At 54.2% G+C, this 15,863-nt stretch overlaps 3 protein-coding genes across 3 annotated transcripts; 1 reads left to right on the plus strand and 2 right to left on the minus strand.

Annotated features, from left to right (window-relative positions):
• Positions 1-5,922: 5,922 nt before the first annotated feature.
• NCS57_00722300 (Glutamate--cysteine ligase) lies at positions 5,923-8,446 on the minus strand (the record flags this gene model as incomplete). The annotated part of the gene is made up of 6 exons (XM_053057079.1): positions 5,923-7,083; positions 7,139-7,847; positions 7,899-8,053; positions 8,110-8,175; positions 8,285-8,357; positions 8,436-8,446. 6 exons carry the CDS (start codon positions 8,444-8,446, stop codon positions 5,923-5,925), a joined length of 2,175 nt encoding a protein of 724 aa, XP_052913274.1.
• A 4,562-nt stretch (positions 8,447-13,008) lies between these two features.
• NCS57_00722400 (MRNA stability protein) lies at positions 13,009-13,669 on the plus strand (the record flags this gene model as incomplete). Its single annotated transcript, XM_053057080.1, has 2 exons — positions 13,009-13,044; positions 13,235-13,669. 2 exons carry the CDS (start codon positions 13,009-13,011, stop codon positions 13,667-13,669), a joined length of 471 nt encoding a protein of 156 aa, XP_052913275.1.
• Positions 13,670-14,194: 525 nt separating this feature from the next.
• NCS57_00722500 (uncharacterized protein) lies at positions 14,195-15,235 on the minus strand (the record flags this gene model as incomplete). The annotated part of the gene is made up of 1 exon (XM_053057081.1): positions 14,195-15,235. One exon carries the CDS (start codon positions 15,233-15,235, stop codon positions 14,195-14,197), a length of 1,041 nt encoding a protein of 346 aa, XP_052913276.1.
• Positions 15,236-15,863: the final 628 nt, after the last annotated feature.

Genomic DNA, 15,863 nt, shown 5'->3' on the forward strand with positions numbered 1-15,863 from the left:
AGAGATACCAGGAACAGTTTGTGGGGGCAGCAGCGGAGAGCAATCATCGCAGAGGACCAACTGGACGTTGGCCTAGCTCCTTTTGGAGGGTACGTTATACATGGTGTTGTGGGGCGAGAGGAAAATTGCAGCGGCTTTTCGGCGTGGGCGATGGAAGAAGCAGAAGGGATGGCTGGATAGGATGGAGGATGAAAGAAGTGTCTCAGACTACTTGTGGCTCCTAGAGTGGGCTAGGCGAAGGATGGATGGAAGGGCAGCATGTGCGGTTCATGTTTCTTTACGACACGATCAAGGCGAGAAGAGCAGGCAGGCAAGATGAGAGGGTGGAACAGAGCAGAACAGAGCAGGCAGATGTTGAAGCGAAACGGATCACTGTTTTGACAAAGAGTCAACAAGCAACGATGGATGTTTAGCAGCAAGTAGATGAAAGCAATCAGTGGTTGTGTCACGCTCAACAATGAGGACCCTGTCTGTCTGTCACTTATTCAGCCAATGTGCATTCTCGGGTGTGATGTATTGTAAGGATTGTAGAGAGCGATTCAGTGATAGGCATGGGAGTTGAAGGCCAGGCTGGAGTAGGCTTGGCGCTCATAGAGATGGAGCTGTGCTGTGCTGTGCTATGGGCGCTGTGCTCACAATGTGTCAAGTTGTCTCGGGGCGAGCTGAGAGAGCATGAGCCCAACAAGGACAGAGGCGCTCAGTTGCCACTTGGGCATCGAGGCTAGACTGCTTGCTGTGCCGACTATCCAAGATTGGCGAATGTTAGCTCGGTGATTAGCGGACAATCAACGGCATTATGGGTGAAGAGACGATCTTGGCCGCGCTTAAATTGTGCCGAGGGCTAAACGAACAGCGTGTCGCAGATCTATCGGCGAGGCCATCTACAGTGGGAGAGAAAGGAATCTGCTGGGAGGGGTGGTAGAACAAGGCAGGACGCCACATCAGGCCATGGACTCGGCCGATGAAGCAAGACGTGGGAGGAGGAGGAGGAGGTTCAGGGTCTGACGACAGGAGGCAGGCAAGCAGCCGGGTCTAGCTAGTCTTGCAAGGTTGTCTTGTGTATTGGTTGTCCTAGTCTGACAGACTATTTGAACCCTGGGTGAACTATATATATCATTATCCTTTCCACAGGGGCTCGCATTAAGTTTAACGGAGAGACAGAAGTGAAGCTGCAAACAGAAAGACGGCGGCTGCTGCTGCCGCCTCAAGGGGATGCTACCTGCGATTCGAAGAGGAGAGAAGAGGAGAACAGACATTGTTACACGAGAAGGGGAGGGGGGCGTGTGTCACACTCGCACGGAGGAGGATGAGGATGGACGGGATGCGGGCAAAGGACAACAGCACACAAGGCTCCTCCCCCCGGGGGACGGGTGGTAGTGGGGGAGAGATCTAACGAACGGGTAGCCTGCTTGAGCTCATCGGACACGGGAACGTGCGTGCATGTGGTGAGTTGTTGTGTTTGTATCGCGTCGAGGTTGAGGTTGGTTACACGGGGTGTAGTTGGAGGTTGATGCTTCTGACTCTTTTCTCGTCCATCTCTTTGTTTAATACCTATGATGACTCTTCAATACTGACTAAGCCCTTGACTATATGTATCCTGTCAAGTTTTCATCTTCAAGGATCGACAAGAAATCGTTGAAAGACATAACATCTGAGATTGGCATCGGTTGTGAAGCCATCCCCGGACGTCTTGATGCCTGAACCACCCAAAGCTGCAGGAGGTTCAATGACTCTCCCACCCTCGTCTAGTTACACACAGCAAGCAAAAAAACTCACATATAGACAAGCACCGACTTCCCGTTGCCTTGATTTAATCCTTCTTGGTAGCACGAGACCTCGTATGCGTCGTGTCTCCCCGCTCCCAGTGTGCTTGCTGTGCCACTCCATCAGAAACATGGCTGCAAGCACGCGATCTGCACGTCTTTCAAGATCTTTTCCCTTGGCTATACTCTATACTCTCTTTCCCGTGTGACGGTTACACACTTTTCCTCTCCCTCTCCCGTCAAGGGCGGGTTTTCTCTTGTGCCGCGTGTCTGTCAGCGCTTGGTTGAAATTTGAACCGCTTGTTGCTCAAGTTCCTGCTTCCGCCCGAGAGTGTGGGTATCTAGCAAGTTTATCTCTCCACACCCTTGTGATTAGTCTCTTTTTTGTTATTGTTGCCCTGTAGGACGTTTGTGAGGCTCTGGGGGGGGAGAGCGGAGCTGTGTGGCATGCCAGCCATGTGTATTATGCATCACGGTGAGACTTATCTCTTGTTCCCGGATGCTTGTCACTTTTCTTTTCTTTTCTATTTTTCTTGCCTTTAACAACGTCCTTCTCACATGGTCACTGTGACGAGAGAGCTGTAGCACCACAACCACCACCCCACAGATATCCAAGAGTTCGTGGGTGGCCTCAAGATGGGGGTTGCTAGGCTAGGCTCAGATGAGACAAACCTCGCCACGCCTTCTCAGCTTTCCCATCCCATCGAGCCATATGGTCCGTGATGATGGTCTACGCGCGGCCACTCCATACCTCTTTCCAATCCTTCTGTCTCAGCCACGCGTGAGCTACCGGCCGGGAAAACCACGTGGTGCCCGGTCAAGAAAAAGAGAGAGATGCTCCCTCATGTCGATGCCGCACCTTAGAGGGGGGGCGTTTAATGTAAGGGGATCTCTCTTCCCTTTCCCCCACGCCCGCATGTATGTAAAAAAGCGGGCTGGGAGAAACACAGGGCGGCAGAGCAAGACCTTCGGAAAAAGCAAAGGTTCGAGGCCCGCTGTAAGGAATGTGACCAAGGCGGAGGCTGCCTCGTGGTTGCGCTGGCTGGGCAAACGGTTTTTCTTCCTGCTAGACGCGCTGCAGGTCCGGCAATGTGTGTGTCCCTTGCGTTGCGACGCTGCATGGGGAGTGGGTTTTCTCCAGGCGAGGGGGAGGCTATCGCGGCAGCGGCAGTTGTCGTCGTTGTGTTTGTATGTCTTGGTTCATGGTCAACTATATACGGATACGGAGTAGAAACTCTAGCCAACACCGATGATAACCCCCAAGACGCGGCCTAACGACGTCACACGTTTCCCGTAGCTCGGTGACCCGTCCCGTCAAAAGACAGGCACGCTATCGAGGACGCCACGTCTCTAGCTCAAGGGCACAACGGTGAAGATGAAGGAGGGATGAGGCCCAGGTCTTTGGTCCCTTGCTCAGCTGTGCTTCTTTTTCATCTCATTTCTTTTTTTTCTTCAGCTCCTCTCGTCAAGCAAGATCTCTGCCATGCATCAGATCATGGCTGACTCTTTCTTTGTGTAACCACCGGGCGGAGGACCGGTCCCCGACTCCGGAGTGCGATCGGCGTCACGGCCCCCCGGATCGGGACACAGCCGCGGCCGGAGAACCTATATGCTTCTCTCTCTCTCTTACGCCCCCCCTCTTGTCTCAGGTCATTTTCTGGAGATTTGGTTTTACGACTCGTCAATTCCGATTTTGCGCGAGCTAGATCGATTCAAGGATCAAGATTTGGAGTCAGAAAAAAAAAAGGGAGAGAAAGAGAATGAAATTGGAATGTCGGCAGTTGTGTGGGAAAAGGGAGGGCTTGCCTAATTGGGTAATCGATAAACAAAAATCCTCCACCTCAAGACATGGTGTTTTTAGTGTATACCATGGAGCAAACAACCATGGCAAAAGAAAAAGAGAGACATACATTGCTTGAAGAAGAAAACATCCTTTAGAGACACATGCTCTCCCGCTTGCAAGGGGTTCAGACCTCAATCCACTTGATCACATGATCTGATTCCGGTCCACCCCTCCAAGATCCCGCAATCCAGGTCCCTTGGTACAAGAAGAAAAACGCCTTTTTTTCCCCACGTTCCAGAGGCTCTTCTTTTTCTCTCCGATGACGGGCGTCTGCGACATTTTTCTTCTACTCTACTGCAGTCGACATTTCTCTTGTCACTGCATTAGTCAAAAAGGAGGGTAGCATCAAGCAAAGGAGGTATCAAGTTAATAAGCTTGAAGCAATTCTGTCAGAAACTCCATCCTATCAATCACTTTTTTTTTTTTTTTTTTTTTTTTCGTACATCTTCCATCCCGGTAGCTTCTCATATATTACAAGATATAATCAGAAAACCCCAAAGTGACCGGGAGCCGATTCTGGTATCCAAGTCGTCGCCCGCAGGGGCACTGACTCCTACACACACAGACACGACTCTCCTTCTCCGAGACATGACATCTCACCAGCAGGATACCTACCTACGCACATACATACATACATACATACGTGTATCCATCCGTCCCGTTTCCCCCTCTCAGCCCGTCCGGTCTTACCGGCTCTCCGAGATGCAAGAAAGAAACCCAAACCCCGGCTCCGACGTGACGAGAGATCAGATCAGCCATAAACAGCATCTCACATCGCATGGCCCGCCGCCCTCATTGACGATCCCTTCCCGCCCTAGTTACCGCGCATGTCCACAATTGCCAGGGTCTCATGTGTGTTTTACTCACGTCGTTTCTTTATTTTCTCTTTCCGGTTGCGAAAAACATGACAATCCCCATTTCTATTCTCCATCCTAGATCTCGATTCCCGCTCCTCCATCTCAAATAAATTCTCCGCCAACAATGTATCAACTGTTTCTCCGTGGCGAGCTTGAAAAACATGTGTTCAGCTAGACCAGAAAGAAAAAAAGAGACATGTAGCTTTCTAGTTCATGCCCCCATCTGCAGCCGCCTCCTCCATCCACGCTATCGATCGTTGGACCCCCCCTCGCTAAATCCCAAAAAGCAAAAACAGCGCAGCATCTTGCATGACATGCCTCTGGAAAGAGAGATGGGCCGCCTCACCGGTCAGCGCGCTTGGCGTAGACCGGTGAACTGGCGCGACCCTCCTTTGTCTCTCTCTCTCTCATCCGCAAAGGGTCCCTGCTTGCATCCCATCGTCGTCCCCTCCGTCCTGAGACTCCGCCGCGGTCGAGACCCTGGCGTTGGACCAGAGAGAGAGGTTGCCGTCTCGGGGATCCGGCGGCCGGGTCCGCGGGGGGACGGAGCAACAAGGGCGTGCGCAGAGAAAGAAGGTTGATTCTGACTTTGCCATGATGGAAGTTTATGGGACTTTGTCGGAACCGGTCATGTATGGCTAATAAAAGTCCGAAAGGAGTATCTCGAGAAAAAGGGGGGCGCAGAGTAAAGTTCATAGTCTCCTGGAACTAACACAACTCAGATCAAAACCTTGCAGCTTTAGCAGCACAAACATGGCGCTTTCGAAAAGCACGGCACGGCATTGGCATGGGCATTCCCTAAAAGACGAAGGGGGATTCTGACATCTCCGGGAAGGGAGAACGCGGGCCAAGTGTGTCTGTCTGTCCAAGTCCGTCCCATCCATCGGTGGTCTCAGATGAACAGGCCAGAGACATGGTCCGAAACTCAAAGGGACCTTGCTTTGACTCTCGCTGTCGAGCAGGTGTCAAGGGTCCAGGATGCCAAGGAGCGAGAGAGATATGCTTTCTTTTTTTTGTCCGAGAGCATGTGTGCGTCCCTCCGTCTGTCTCAATTCCATAAATGGCATCATGGTGTAGTCATGAGGCGGAATGGCGGGCATGTCATGCCGTTTGACTTTGATATTTTGACAGGCTTTTTCAGCTCTTTGGGAACGTGACGAGAAACATGGTCCCGACGACCCGTGCGTATGTGTGTGTGCCTGTGCCTCTGTGTGTGCCTGACTGAGTGTGTGTGTGTGTGTGTATCTCTTTCTGTAAGCCGGCTATTCTCTCCAAGCCCCCCCTGGTAGCAGTAGCATTTCAACAGCCAGTCGTGGCTTTTCCAAGGATAACCGGTCTGGATGTGTCTGTCTGTCTGTCACATCAGCCCTCCTCGGTTGCTGCCAGCCATCCCCCATCCTCAGTCGCCATCATTACAGTCCAAGGACCAAAAGCTCCGTCCCAGATATGTTCTCGCTCCTCACGGCGCCGCCCCCTCGTTCCCGTCAATCCACTCGCTCTTACGCTTGAGTGTACCGTTACCGGACTCCACCCCTCCGTTTGTGCCGTTGCCGTTGCCGTTGCCGTTGCCGTTGCCGTTGGCCGCCTTGCTGCTGTTACCGCCGCCGCAGCCTCCCCGGAAACCGTTCAGCAGCCGCTCCAGTCCGTGAATGCCGAGTCCCGCAAAACCCCGGCCCGCGCTCTCCCGCTCGCCGATAGCAATGACGGCGCCGATGAGGTCGTGGTTGATCTCGTCGTCGATAACGCTGTCGTGCTTGTACTTGGGGTGCACGTCGATAAAGTTGCGGATCCATCGAGCTGTCGTGTCAAGGTCGCCGCTTGCTCGCTTGGAGATCAGGTCCAGGTATGTCGAGAGGTGACACCTGGTCGTGACGTCTACGTTTACGCTATCGAGGTAGCTCTCAACAATGGGGATTAGTCCGGGGAAGTCGCCCGATTCCGACCCGTTGATGATATCGTTGACCGTCATCTCTTCGTACTCGAGCTCCACGGGTCCTCCAGGGGATGGGGGTCGGCTGGGATGTGCTGAGCCAGGCCGGCTGTCCTCGCCAAACACCGTGTTGGCCCTCGAAGGTCGATTAGGGAAGGGATTCCTTCGGAAGTAGAACTTCTCCTTCAAGACTGCATCCACGGCGTGGGCACGCTCCATGTTCTCATCAACCTTCTTGATGGGGATGTAAAAGTTGAGGTCAAACGACAAGATGGCACGCGTGACAAGCACCATAAAGACAGAGAATGCAGCATTCTCAAAGTCGGTGATCTGAATCTCCATGGACCGGAACTCAACTCGCCATCCGATGCTGTTATCGGCAGGCGGCGGCTTGAACCGCATGTGCTGCCAGTTAGTTGACTGGATATTCTCAAAGTGGTCCGTCTTGGTGAGGTCCAGCTCCTGGAGGTCCTCCTCGAAAACGACAATGGGGTCTCGGATAAAGAGATGTGCAAAGTGTGTGGCCAGTCGGTCATCCATGCCACCCTCTAGAAGCTGAGCCTTGATGGCCGGGTCAAAAACCAAGTCTGGGTCGAGATACTCGTTCCTCAGTCGTGGGTCAGTCGAGATGTACGTCGAGTTGGACGCATATCGTGACTTTGGTATCCTTCGTTGACCTTCCTTCAGGGGCTGTGAAAATGTAAACAACGAATCCTCCTCTACGAGTGTAGAGCCCTTCACGTACCTTTTCTCCCAGTTCTTCTGGTGTTCTACAGTCAACAGCACGGCTGATCTGGTTCCACCGCACGTCCGTGTTGGCAAGGAAACCCTTGTACACGGGTGTAGCAGCAGTCAAGGCGAGCATGATAGGGCCCAGGGGACTTAGCTGGTCGTAGAGCTGTCTTCCTTCGGTGATGTTCTTGGCCTGGAACGTGATCTGGAGACAACAGCTGCCCATTCCAAAGGCCATGGCATCCATGTGGATAAAGTCTTCAGGGGCCGCACCGTTACGCACATCGTCGTCTTCGGGCCAGTTGTGCATGTCAAAGTCGACGGTAGGATCCTTCCAGGGGCTCGGTGTGTTCTTGTCATGGAACACGGGGACGTTGACCTGGACCTTGCGACCACGGCGAGAGCGGATGTTGGCCGCCAGAGTAGGGAATCTGATGTGAGGGTTGGCGATCTCATCCGGAACAAACTGAGAGCGCAAGCGAGGACCGGAGGGCGGGTAGTATGGGTCGGTGAACTGTCCTGGAACACCAATTTGAGGGAATGTGGTGAGAGTAATGGGGTACTCGGTGGACAGCATGTGCTCCTTGGCAATCTTCCTTCTCAGCTTCATGTCGGGTTCAACGTCCAACAGCTCCTTGAAGCCAATGCCCCAGGGCTTGCCTGGGGTTGCCTCCAGCATGAAGCGGCCAAACTCGGGGTGGAACACAGGAATGGTCCTTGACCTGGTCAACAGTTAGCACTCTCGAATAGAAGAGTAGAGGCAGGTGAGCTACTTTTTCTTCGTCTCAACATCTTGGAGATCAGGGACGCAGCCACCCTCCTTCTTGAGTTCCTTATCGGCAGCCAGTGCCTCAAGAATCTCTGCTTGTCGGAGAGAGAGCAAGACTTTTTGGTTGTCTTCCGAGTATGTCACAACCAGATACTCGACCTGGATGGGAGTGTGAGTTGTGAGTCTAGACTTTCACTCCATAACTGGAAACTGACCTCATCGCCCCATAACAAAGCATCGCGCTCCTTGCCCTTTGCCTTGTTCCAGATTTCGAGAAGTTGCTGTTTGAGTTACATACGTCAGCACTCATGTCCGGGCGCGTCATTGCCAGTGACCTCATCCACCAGCCACTGACACGAACAGAGCAATTTGAAAGAGGATGAGACTCACCTTGATACCCCATTCCCGGACTTGGGGAGCGCGCTTTTTGGCCTCTGGCCAGTCGAGGGCGGTTCCCAGTGCTCTGAAGTCAAGTTAGCTCTATGATGCTTCTAAGCAGTACCTGGCAAGCACTCTTGCGCTTGTGAGTGATATAGCTTACAGTAGACCCATGGTGATGAGTTTGAAGTTGAGAGTGAGTGAATGTGGGCGAGAGTTGAATTTTCGGGTCTAGGAAGTTGGCGTCTGAGTCTGGTTGGTGGCCCAGAGACGCCGTCTCAAAGTTCTGGGCTCTAGGCGTTTACTCGGAAGTTCGGAAAAGACAACCCAGAAAGGTTAAAACAAGCGAAAACAGCTGATAAAAAAAGATATGATGGTAACAAAAAATGCTAATGAGATTAATAGAGGAAAGACAACCTCGGTTTCGAAAGATGGCGAATGATGTCGTATATACTCGTCAGTGAGAGCGAGACCGGCGAAATGCCGCTAGGCGGGGGAAACGCCAAGTACCGGAGGGGTTCGATATTCGATCTGACAAAAAATTGGCGATATCCGGGTGAGAGAATCCCTCAATTGATAGCCCAGAACAAAAGATGAGGCGGAAATCTCTAACGCAGGACGCGCTCTAGTCCGGTATCGCCTCGCCAGGCAGATGGATGGTTGGTGAGCGACGACCCGGAGGCGTCGCCGAGGCTGTCGCACGTGAACCGAGTCTTGAGGTGAGACTTGGAGAAAGCCAGGCGGGCCGTATAGATCGTCAAGCACAAGCGGCCCTCTTTTTTGGACTCTCTTTTTTTTCCGGGGATGGTTTGAGAAGAGCGAGTCAAGGTGATGATAATGGAGAGAAGAAAGAAAAAAGAGGGAATCGCTTATTAACCACGAGCTCTTGACAGGTCAGGTCGTGGGGTTCCTCTCAGGAAGCGCCGAACGAAGGAGAAACGGGATGGGATGGAGCGATTGCGGTGGTGGTGGTGTTGTCTGTGGATCCTCCAGTGGAACAATTCTCTTGCTCGACTCGTCGCCTCTAACTCGAATCGTCTCGCCTTCCAAGCATCGTCGTTCGGCTTGTGGTGGTTGTTGCTGGGTCGGACCTCTTTTTTTTCTGTGATGCTTAGAAATCCGGTCGAATCAGATAGAGCGCCGATTGCATCATCGCCTCTTAGACCCGATGCGGTATCCGAAACTGCGGCGCTAGCTGCAACGGGGCGGCGCTCGTGGGGGCTTCTAGCACGGCGACTCCGCTGGTGTCGTGGTTGTCTAGGGTAGGGTCAATTGCGTGCGATGTTGCGAGTCTGGTGTTGAGTCGTGGATAGATATAGTTGTGTTGTTGGTGATTATATGTTGGGCACAGCGCTGATAGTAAACTCGCTGTGAATGTCTACATACTTACATACATCTCCGAGGCGTAAACAAGGGTCCAATCAAAGTGGCACTCGCCTAATATTGCTTGCACCTGCGGAGACCACTCGGCATCGTGTCCACCCGGGCTGATTACAATAGCATCCCGTCTGCGCGAATATGTAAGCAAGTAATCCGGTAGTCTGCCGAGTTGATGAATCTCTGACTGACAAAACCATGCGCCCTATTTCCGACAACCGCCTTGAACATCCGCGTGGTTGCGTTGCGGTTACGAGATGTGAACACCGGCTTCCGACATGTGGAGCCGATGCCCCAGATTGTCAATCCCCTTCTCCAGACTTTCAACTGTGTCTGTGGAGGTCTAAAGACTAACGCACAGTTTCGCCGATACATTATCTTGACTGATAGTCGAGAACTATGTCGACGGCTTAAACACTGCGTAGAACCAAGAGGCCGAGCTCGGGTGAACTGTGCTGTTAACGTCAGCCTCTTGAGGAACCGTTTCGCATACATTGTCGTCATAGCCAGTTCCAACGGCTGATTGGCCCTCTCCGGTCCCTACGCCCTTCCAGAAGACGACGCCAATGCATCTCCGATCTATGCCCGTCGGCTCCATGAACATACCGGGTCGCATACCTCGATATTCAAAGCCCGAGGCGCCAGTTGAAGTGCGACGACGTCCGCGGCGCAAAGACCACCGACATCAGGGAAATCGATGACCCGAGGCACACGGTACGCCGTGGTCTCCCCTTAGCTGAGACTCCAGGCCGGTCTAGAGCGTTGCAAGCTGCCGCTCCCTTCCCATCTCCGTCGTAGGCCTGCGAGTCGCCCATTCCTGATGATGCGGCATTTCACTGGCTGCGGGCCAACAAGGTGCGGTAAGCATGCAGAAGGGATGCTGCAGATGGAGGGGGATGGACACTGCGCCCTCCCACACACAGTCTGGGGGACTCAACCGTCGATTTGGGGGGGATGGCGATGTGACTTGGTTTCTCATTGTCAAGTTTCGAGTGAAACTTGGCGAATGGTAGGCGACTAGGCTCAAGGGGGCACTCTTGTTGGTGGCTTCCTCTACCAGACGGCCGGTCCCGTGAGCATACATTCCAGCGAGATTTCATGGGAATCAGCAAGTTGGGAGGTGAATGTGTGAATGCCATGCCGAGAAACAGAGCACGGCAGCCTGCACGAGCTAACCGCTCCAAGGACTGGTTAGTCTCTGGGCACAAGTCTTGGTGAAGCCTGAGACGCCTCTGCTTCCCGCACAACGCAGTTGAGCGTAGTTTCCCAGGTCTCGATGGTTCTTCCGAGACAAAAGACCCAGCACCTATCAATCAATTGCCGAGTTTCGAGAATCAGCTACTATAATATGCCTGTCTGATACTCGGAACGGTCGGTCGTCTGGTTATCGAGTTGGCTGAACTGCCGATACTGTCAAAGCACGGGACACTGGAATTGACTTTGCTGCCAACCCAAACCTTCAACTCGCCCTGCCTTCCACCACCCTCACTCAGCGGCCCTTCACCTGGACGGACGGGCTGAAGGCTCGCTCGCTTGGATCTCTGCATTAGCACCGCGGGTCCGCTGCCGCGGGTTGCGGGGTGCATGGCTGCTCTCTCTGGTGTGCGCCCACGCCCGCGAACTCTATCGCGAGAGAGCGACGATCACCACCAGCCGCACAACTCCTCCAAGCCTCGAAACCCAGAGCTGGGCTTGCCTTGCCTCGCTCCTTGATAAGAGATCGACATAGTCGTACGATGACCACGAGGCGAGACACTGGAGAGAGATGTCAGCTGGTGTTGTGGTTGAACAAGGAGGATGTGAGTAATGGTTGAAGCAAGATCTGGATAGATACAACATGGGCTTCTCCCAATGCCCCCAAACCAGATGGCAATGATAGTCCGGAGATGGAATGCCGGCAAAAGAAATGGTGGACGACGGGGCAGCGGACCGTGTTGGTGGTGATGTTCCTTCGTGCTGTTAGTCGATGGCGCTAGAAGATTGCCATGTGAGTTGATGCAGCGTGGTAGGTAAGCCGCACTATGAGAATAGAAGCATCTCATGTCCTTATCGAGGCGAAGCCCAAACCGGCCAACCAGAGAGCCTCGGGGAATCTCACCGGTCGAATCTCTTGCTGGCCGTGGTCCCCCAGTGCCAATAAAGATGGACCATGACAGGCAGACACAATCTCTGACCTCGACAACGTCAGTCTCTCATCAACCTCGTCGCATATCCCCAGAGACGTGTTTCGACACCCTCTCTCCCCGTGTCGCCGTGCTCCCCCCGGCAGCCAGCGCCCAACAATGCCGTCGTCTGGGGCCCGGGTGCCCAAGTGTGGCTCCCTCCCCTTGGACTGTCCGGACCGGACCCCGGTCTCTAATAGCTCACGAGGCCGAGGCGAGTCGGGCAAGGACCTGTAATGAGTGAAGGGACGCCCTGACGATCCTCATGATGCTGTGGACTTTGCCTCCTGGCTGGCCAACCCGGCTCGTCAATCCATCATCTTGGAGCATCACATCGGCCCATTTCGAGGACAAGCCCCCCCAGCTTCTTCGGCGTCCTGCTGCCATGGCCGTGGGACACGGGAGGACGGTACGTCAGCCCAACGGCTACTGGCGACAGGGACCAGGGGAGCACAGGTCACCACGAGACCTGGGAGAAGCACTAGTGTATACTTTATGCACGAGGTGGCTGTCTCTGACTCTTTTTGAGATGCATAGAGTCCCTCTGTTGTCATTGTTGTCAGGTCGGTGATACTGTGTCGCCCGGGAGAGCATGAACCAGAGTGTCTATTCGACATTGGGTCCTCGTAACGCGTGGCATATCAGCCGCTGATATGGGTGGTTTCAACCAGTGACGTTGCCCTCTAGGGGATGAATGCATGAATCACAAGAGGGGGGAAACGCAAAAAAGAATGAAGGGCTCAAAGAAGCGTTATCATCGGTGCCTCGCCTACCCAGATACAGTATCAGACGTGGTCCCTGACATATGTCACTTCCGTTCCCGAAGGGAGATAAAAAGATTAGACACGCCCGTAGGTAACCAAAGTTCCTCCTACAGTACAAGTTGGGCTTCAGCCAGTGACTTCATCCGCCTCGGCACAGTGATTCACCCCGCTACCTGCAAGCCTTCACCCCCCAACTAGTGCCCGCGTTCCTCCCAGCTACATCATACGCTCTTCAGCCCAATCAGGCACGATCCCCTACCACGACCTGCGACCCTCTCCTGGCTCCTCCAACAGAATCCCTCCCCCCCAGTCAGTCTGAGGAGAGCCAACCTCATCCCCCTCCAAAAAACGACAAAACCTCGATTTTTCTCTCCCTCTCTCGCCCTCAGTCCAAGTCATTCTCGCTATCCCGAACCGACGCGTGTCTTTCGCTATGAACCCTCACCAGAAGAACAAGATCGACGTCAAGGTAAGCCGCCGCCCTTGAGAGGAATCCCATCCATCCCACCTGAGACGGACGATTTCGACCCCTCCCGATCATGACTCGACCCTCACACGACGACACAACCTCCCCCTTCGCGCCTACACCACTCCCGCCACATCTGTCAACCTCTAAATAAATATTGCCGTCCCATGCTAACGCTCGTGCCCCCGCAAAGTCGCTCTCCCCCGAGGAGCAGCGTCTCTTCCGTCTTTACGGCAAGCTGCCCTCCCGCTCCGACCACTTCGCCAAGCACCTCAAGGACCGAAAGTACTTTGACTCGGGCGACTATGCCATGTCCAAGGCCGGCAAGGGCGACGGTGTCGACGCCGGCGCCGTCGGCTCTCAGCACCCCGTCCCCGAGAACATCCCTCACCTCTCGTCCCCCATCAACGGCTCAGGCAACGTCCCCAAGCACGCCCACCACGGCTCCATCCCCGGCATCCAGGCTGGCAGCCCCATCAAGGAGAGCAGCTTCCTCAAGAGCGAGACCAGTGCCGAGGAGGGCCAGGCTGACGGCGCCGCGGCCGAAGCCGACAAGGACAAGAACGCCGATGCTGCCGTTCCCGAGCCCGTTGCTGCCAGCGGCGAGGCCATCCCCATCCGACGATAGACAGTTGTACGTGGCAAAACAATGACAAGAGAAAAAGAACAAAAATTGCGCGTGGAAGTAAGATCAAGGGGAGAGGTTTCTTTTTATCATGTGCGAAATATGGCGAGTGGATTGACTCTTGTACGAAGCCTGGTGGGCTTGTGTGGACTGCGAATTTCGGTATTCATGACTTACGAGGATCGCACAGTTGGCGTTTGGGAATTGGCAAACAATCTGGTTCGCACGCACACAAGAGGGAGCTTGTTTCGATCCCGACGGGATCTCTTTCAGATGGGTTGCTTTTTCTGAGCGGGGAGGGACTTTCGGCAATATATATGTCCTGTCGTCCCTCCCGCGTCGAAATCATCATGTTCATTTGGTCGTTTAGCTACCCGCTTCATTTGCTGAAGCACCCTTTCTATCTCGTTTCTTTCCTTTTTGTATTTCCCCAGACTCCAGGTACCGGTCCATGGTTCTCGTTTTTTATAAAAAGAAGATGCCCCAAAATCGTATGTATCTTAAATCGTCATTCCTGCATCGGAAGTCTTACGCCAGGGCCTTGGTGGCCATCTGCTTGGCGCCCTCGAAAGTCTTGTTGCCGCCGATGAAACCCGCGGCATGGACAAAGACGCAGCCAGGAATGCCGCTGATGCCGTCGAGCTCCTCGTCGCGGAAGCCCCTCCAGGCCTCGGGCAGCGGCTTCCGGCTAACAAAGGAGTCCTTGCTCTCGGGAACGCACTGGATGCGCCACTTGGCGCCAGGCTCAGGCTTCTCCGCATATAGCACGTAGAGCACCGAAGGGACCTCGTTCTCGAGGGCGTAGAGGTGGTCCTTCCAGGGAACAGACTGGCCCTCCAGAACAAGGATGCGGCCCTGCTCATCGTACTGCGAACGCTTGGCAAAGGCCTGCTCGACGATGGAGCGGGCGGGCAGCCAGGATGCGGCGTAGCTGTCAAGGTCACGGTCAAACTCCTCGCCGATGCGGCGGCTCGCCTCGTTGAACTTGGCATCTTCAGCGGCCTGAGCCTCGGCACGGTCAGCGGGCACGGGGTCGTTCCAGTTAGGGTTCAGGCGGCCCACGACGGCGCCCAGACCGAAGCCGCCATTGCTGAAGCGCTTCTCGATGCCGGCGGCGGCGATGGCCTCGGGGTCGTAGAGGGAGATACCGTTGTCGTGAGCGTCGAGGGCCTCGACAAAGTTCTCGTACAGCTTGTTGTACAGAAGCTCAACATCGGGCGAGTCTTCTGGCTGGCCGAGACGCTCGGCGACGATGGCGCGGCCAAAGTGCATAAAGACGAGGCCGGCGCTGGAGAGCTTGGTCGGGCGGCCGGGGAAGGTGGTGGCGAAGCCGCGCTGGTGGTGGTCGAAGCGGCGGCGCTCCGGGTCGTACTCACCGCCGACGTCGACGACGGTGTGGCAAGTCTCGAGGACAGCCGGGTCGCGGGTGCGGACGAGGCCAGCGTCGCGGTAGGCGGGGAGGCGGCGGAGCATGTGGACGGCGAGGGCCTCGTCGGCGTGGAAGTGGCCGTTGTGGGTTCCGATGAGGGGACCCGAGGTCTTGATGCGTTTGGAAGCTGATTCGGCCATGGCGAAGAGACGACGGAACATGTACTGGTGTTCCTGTAGGTGTAGATGTGGTTGTTGGTGTTGTGCTGTGAGGGGCGATGAGACGCGATGGAGGATGAAAATTGAGGTGGGTGGGAGCAGGTGGGGCAGTTATGTATTCACTTTGATGGCCGCCATCAATCCATTTTTGCGAACCTTGAGGGCAGCTGAAATTCAGGTTTGATAGGAGTAGGTGCCAAAGGCTTAATGAAAAAAAGCTTATCAAGACAATCCTAAAGCGAAGTACCGCAATGCAACAAACCCTCTCTGTGAGCAGATGTTTGACACATCAACCTACCTCCATACTAGCTCGCATGAAGGCTGTTGTCAGGAAGCCCTCCTGTATAACTATTCATTTATGACATACTAGAAATCCGAGAGTAGCAGATAATAGATATCTACGATAAGGTGAAGTCCCTATAAATAGTCTCATTTAACTCTTCTTTATATTTATATCAAGTATTAAGGCGTTGATTTGATCCTCAACCTGTCGAGGGAAGCATAGGTTGAGCCAATCATGACACACTGATTACATGGCAGACCCGCCTAGCCTCAAGGGTGTATCGACTCTGGGGCAGTTGAACTGAGGCGCTGGTGAGAGGCAGCATTG

This window comes from Fusarium keratoplasticum, chromosome 5 (genome assembly GCF_025433545.1).
Source record: "Fusarium keratoplasticum isolate Fu6.1 chromosome 5, whole genome shotgun sequence".
In the NCBI taxonomy this organism is placed as follows: Eukaryota; Fungi; Ascomycota; class Sordariomycetes; order Hypocreales; family Nectriaceae; genus Fusarium; species Fusarium keratoplasticum.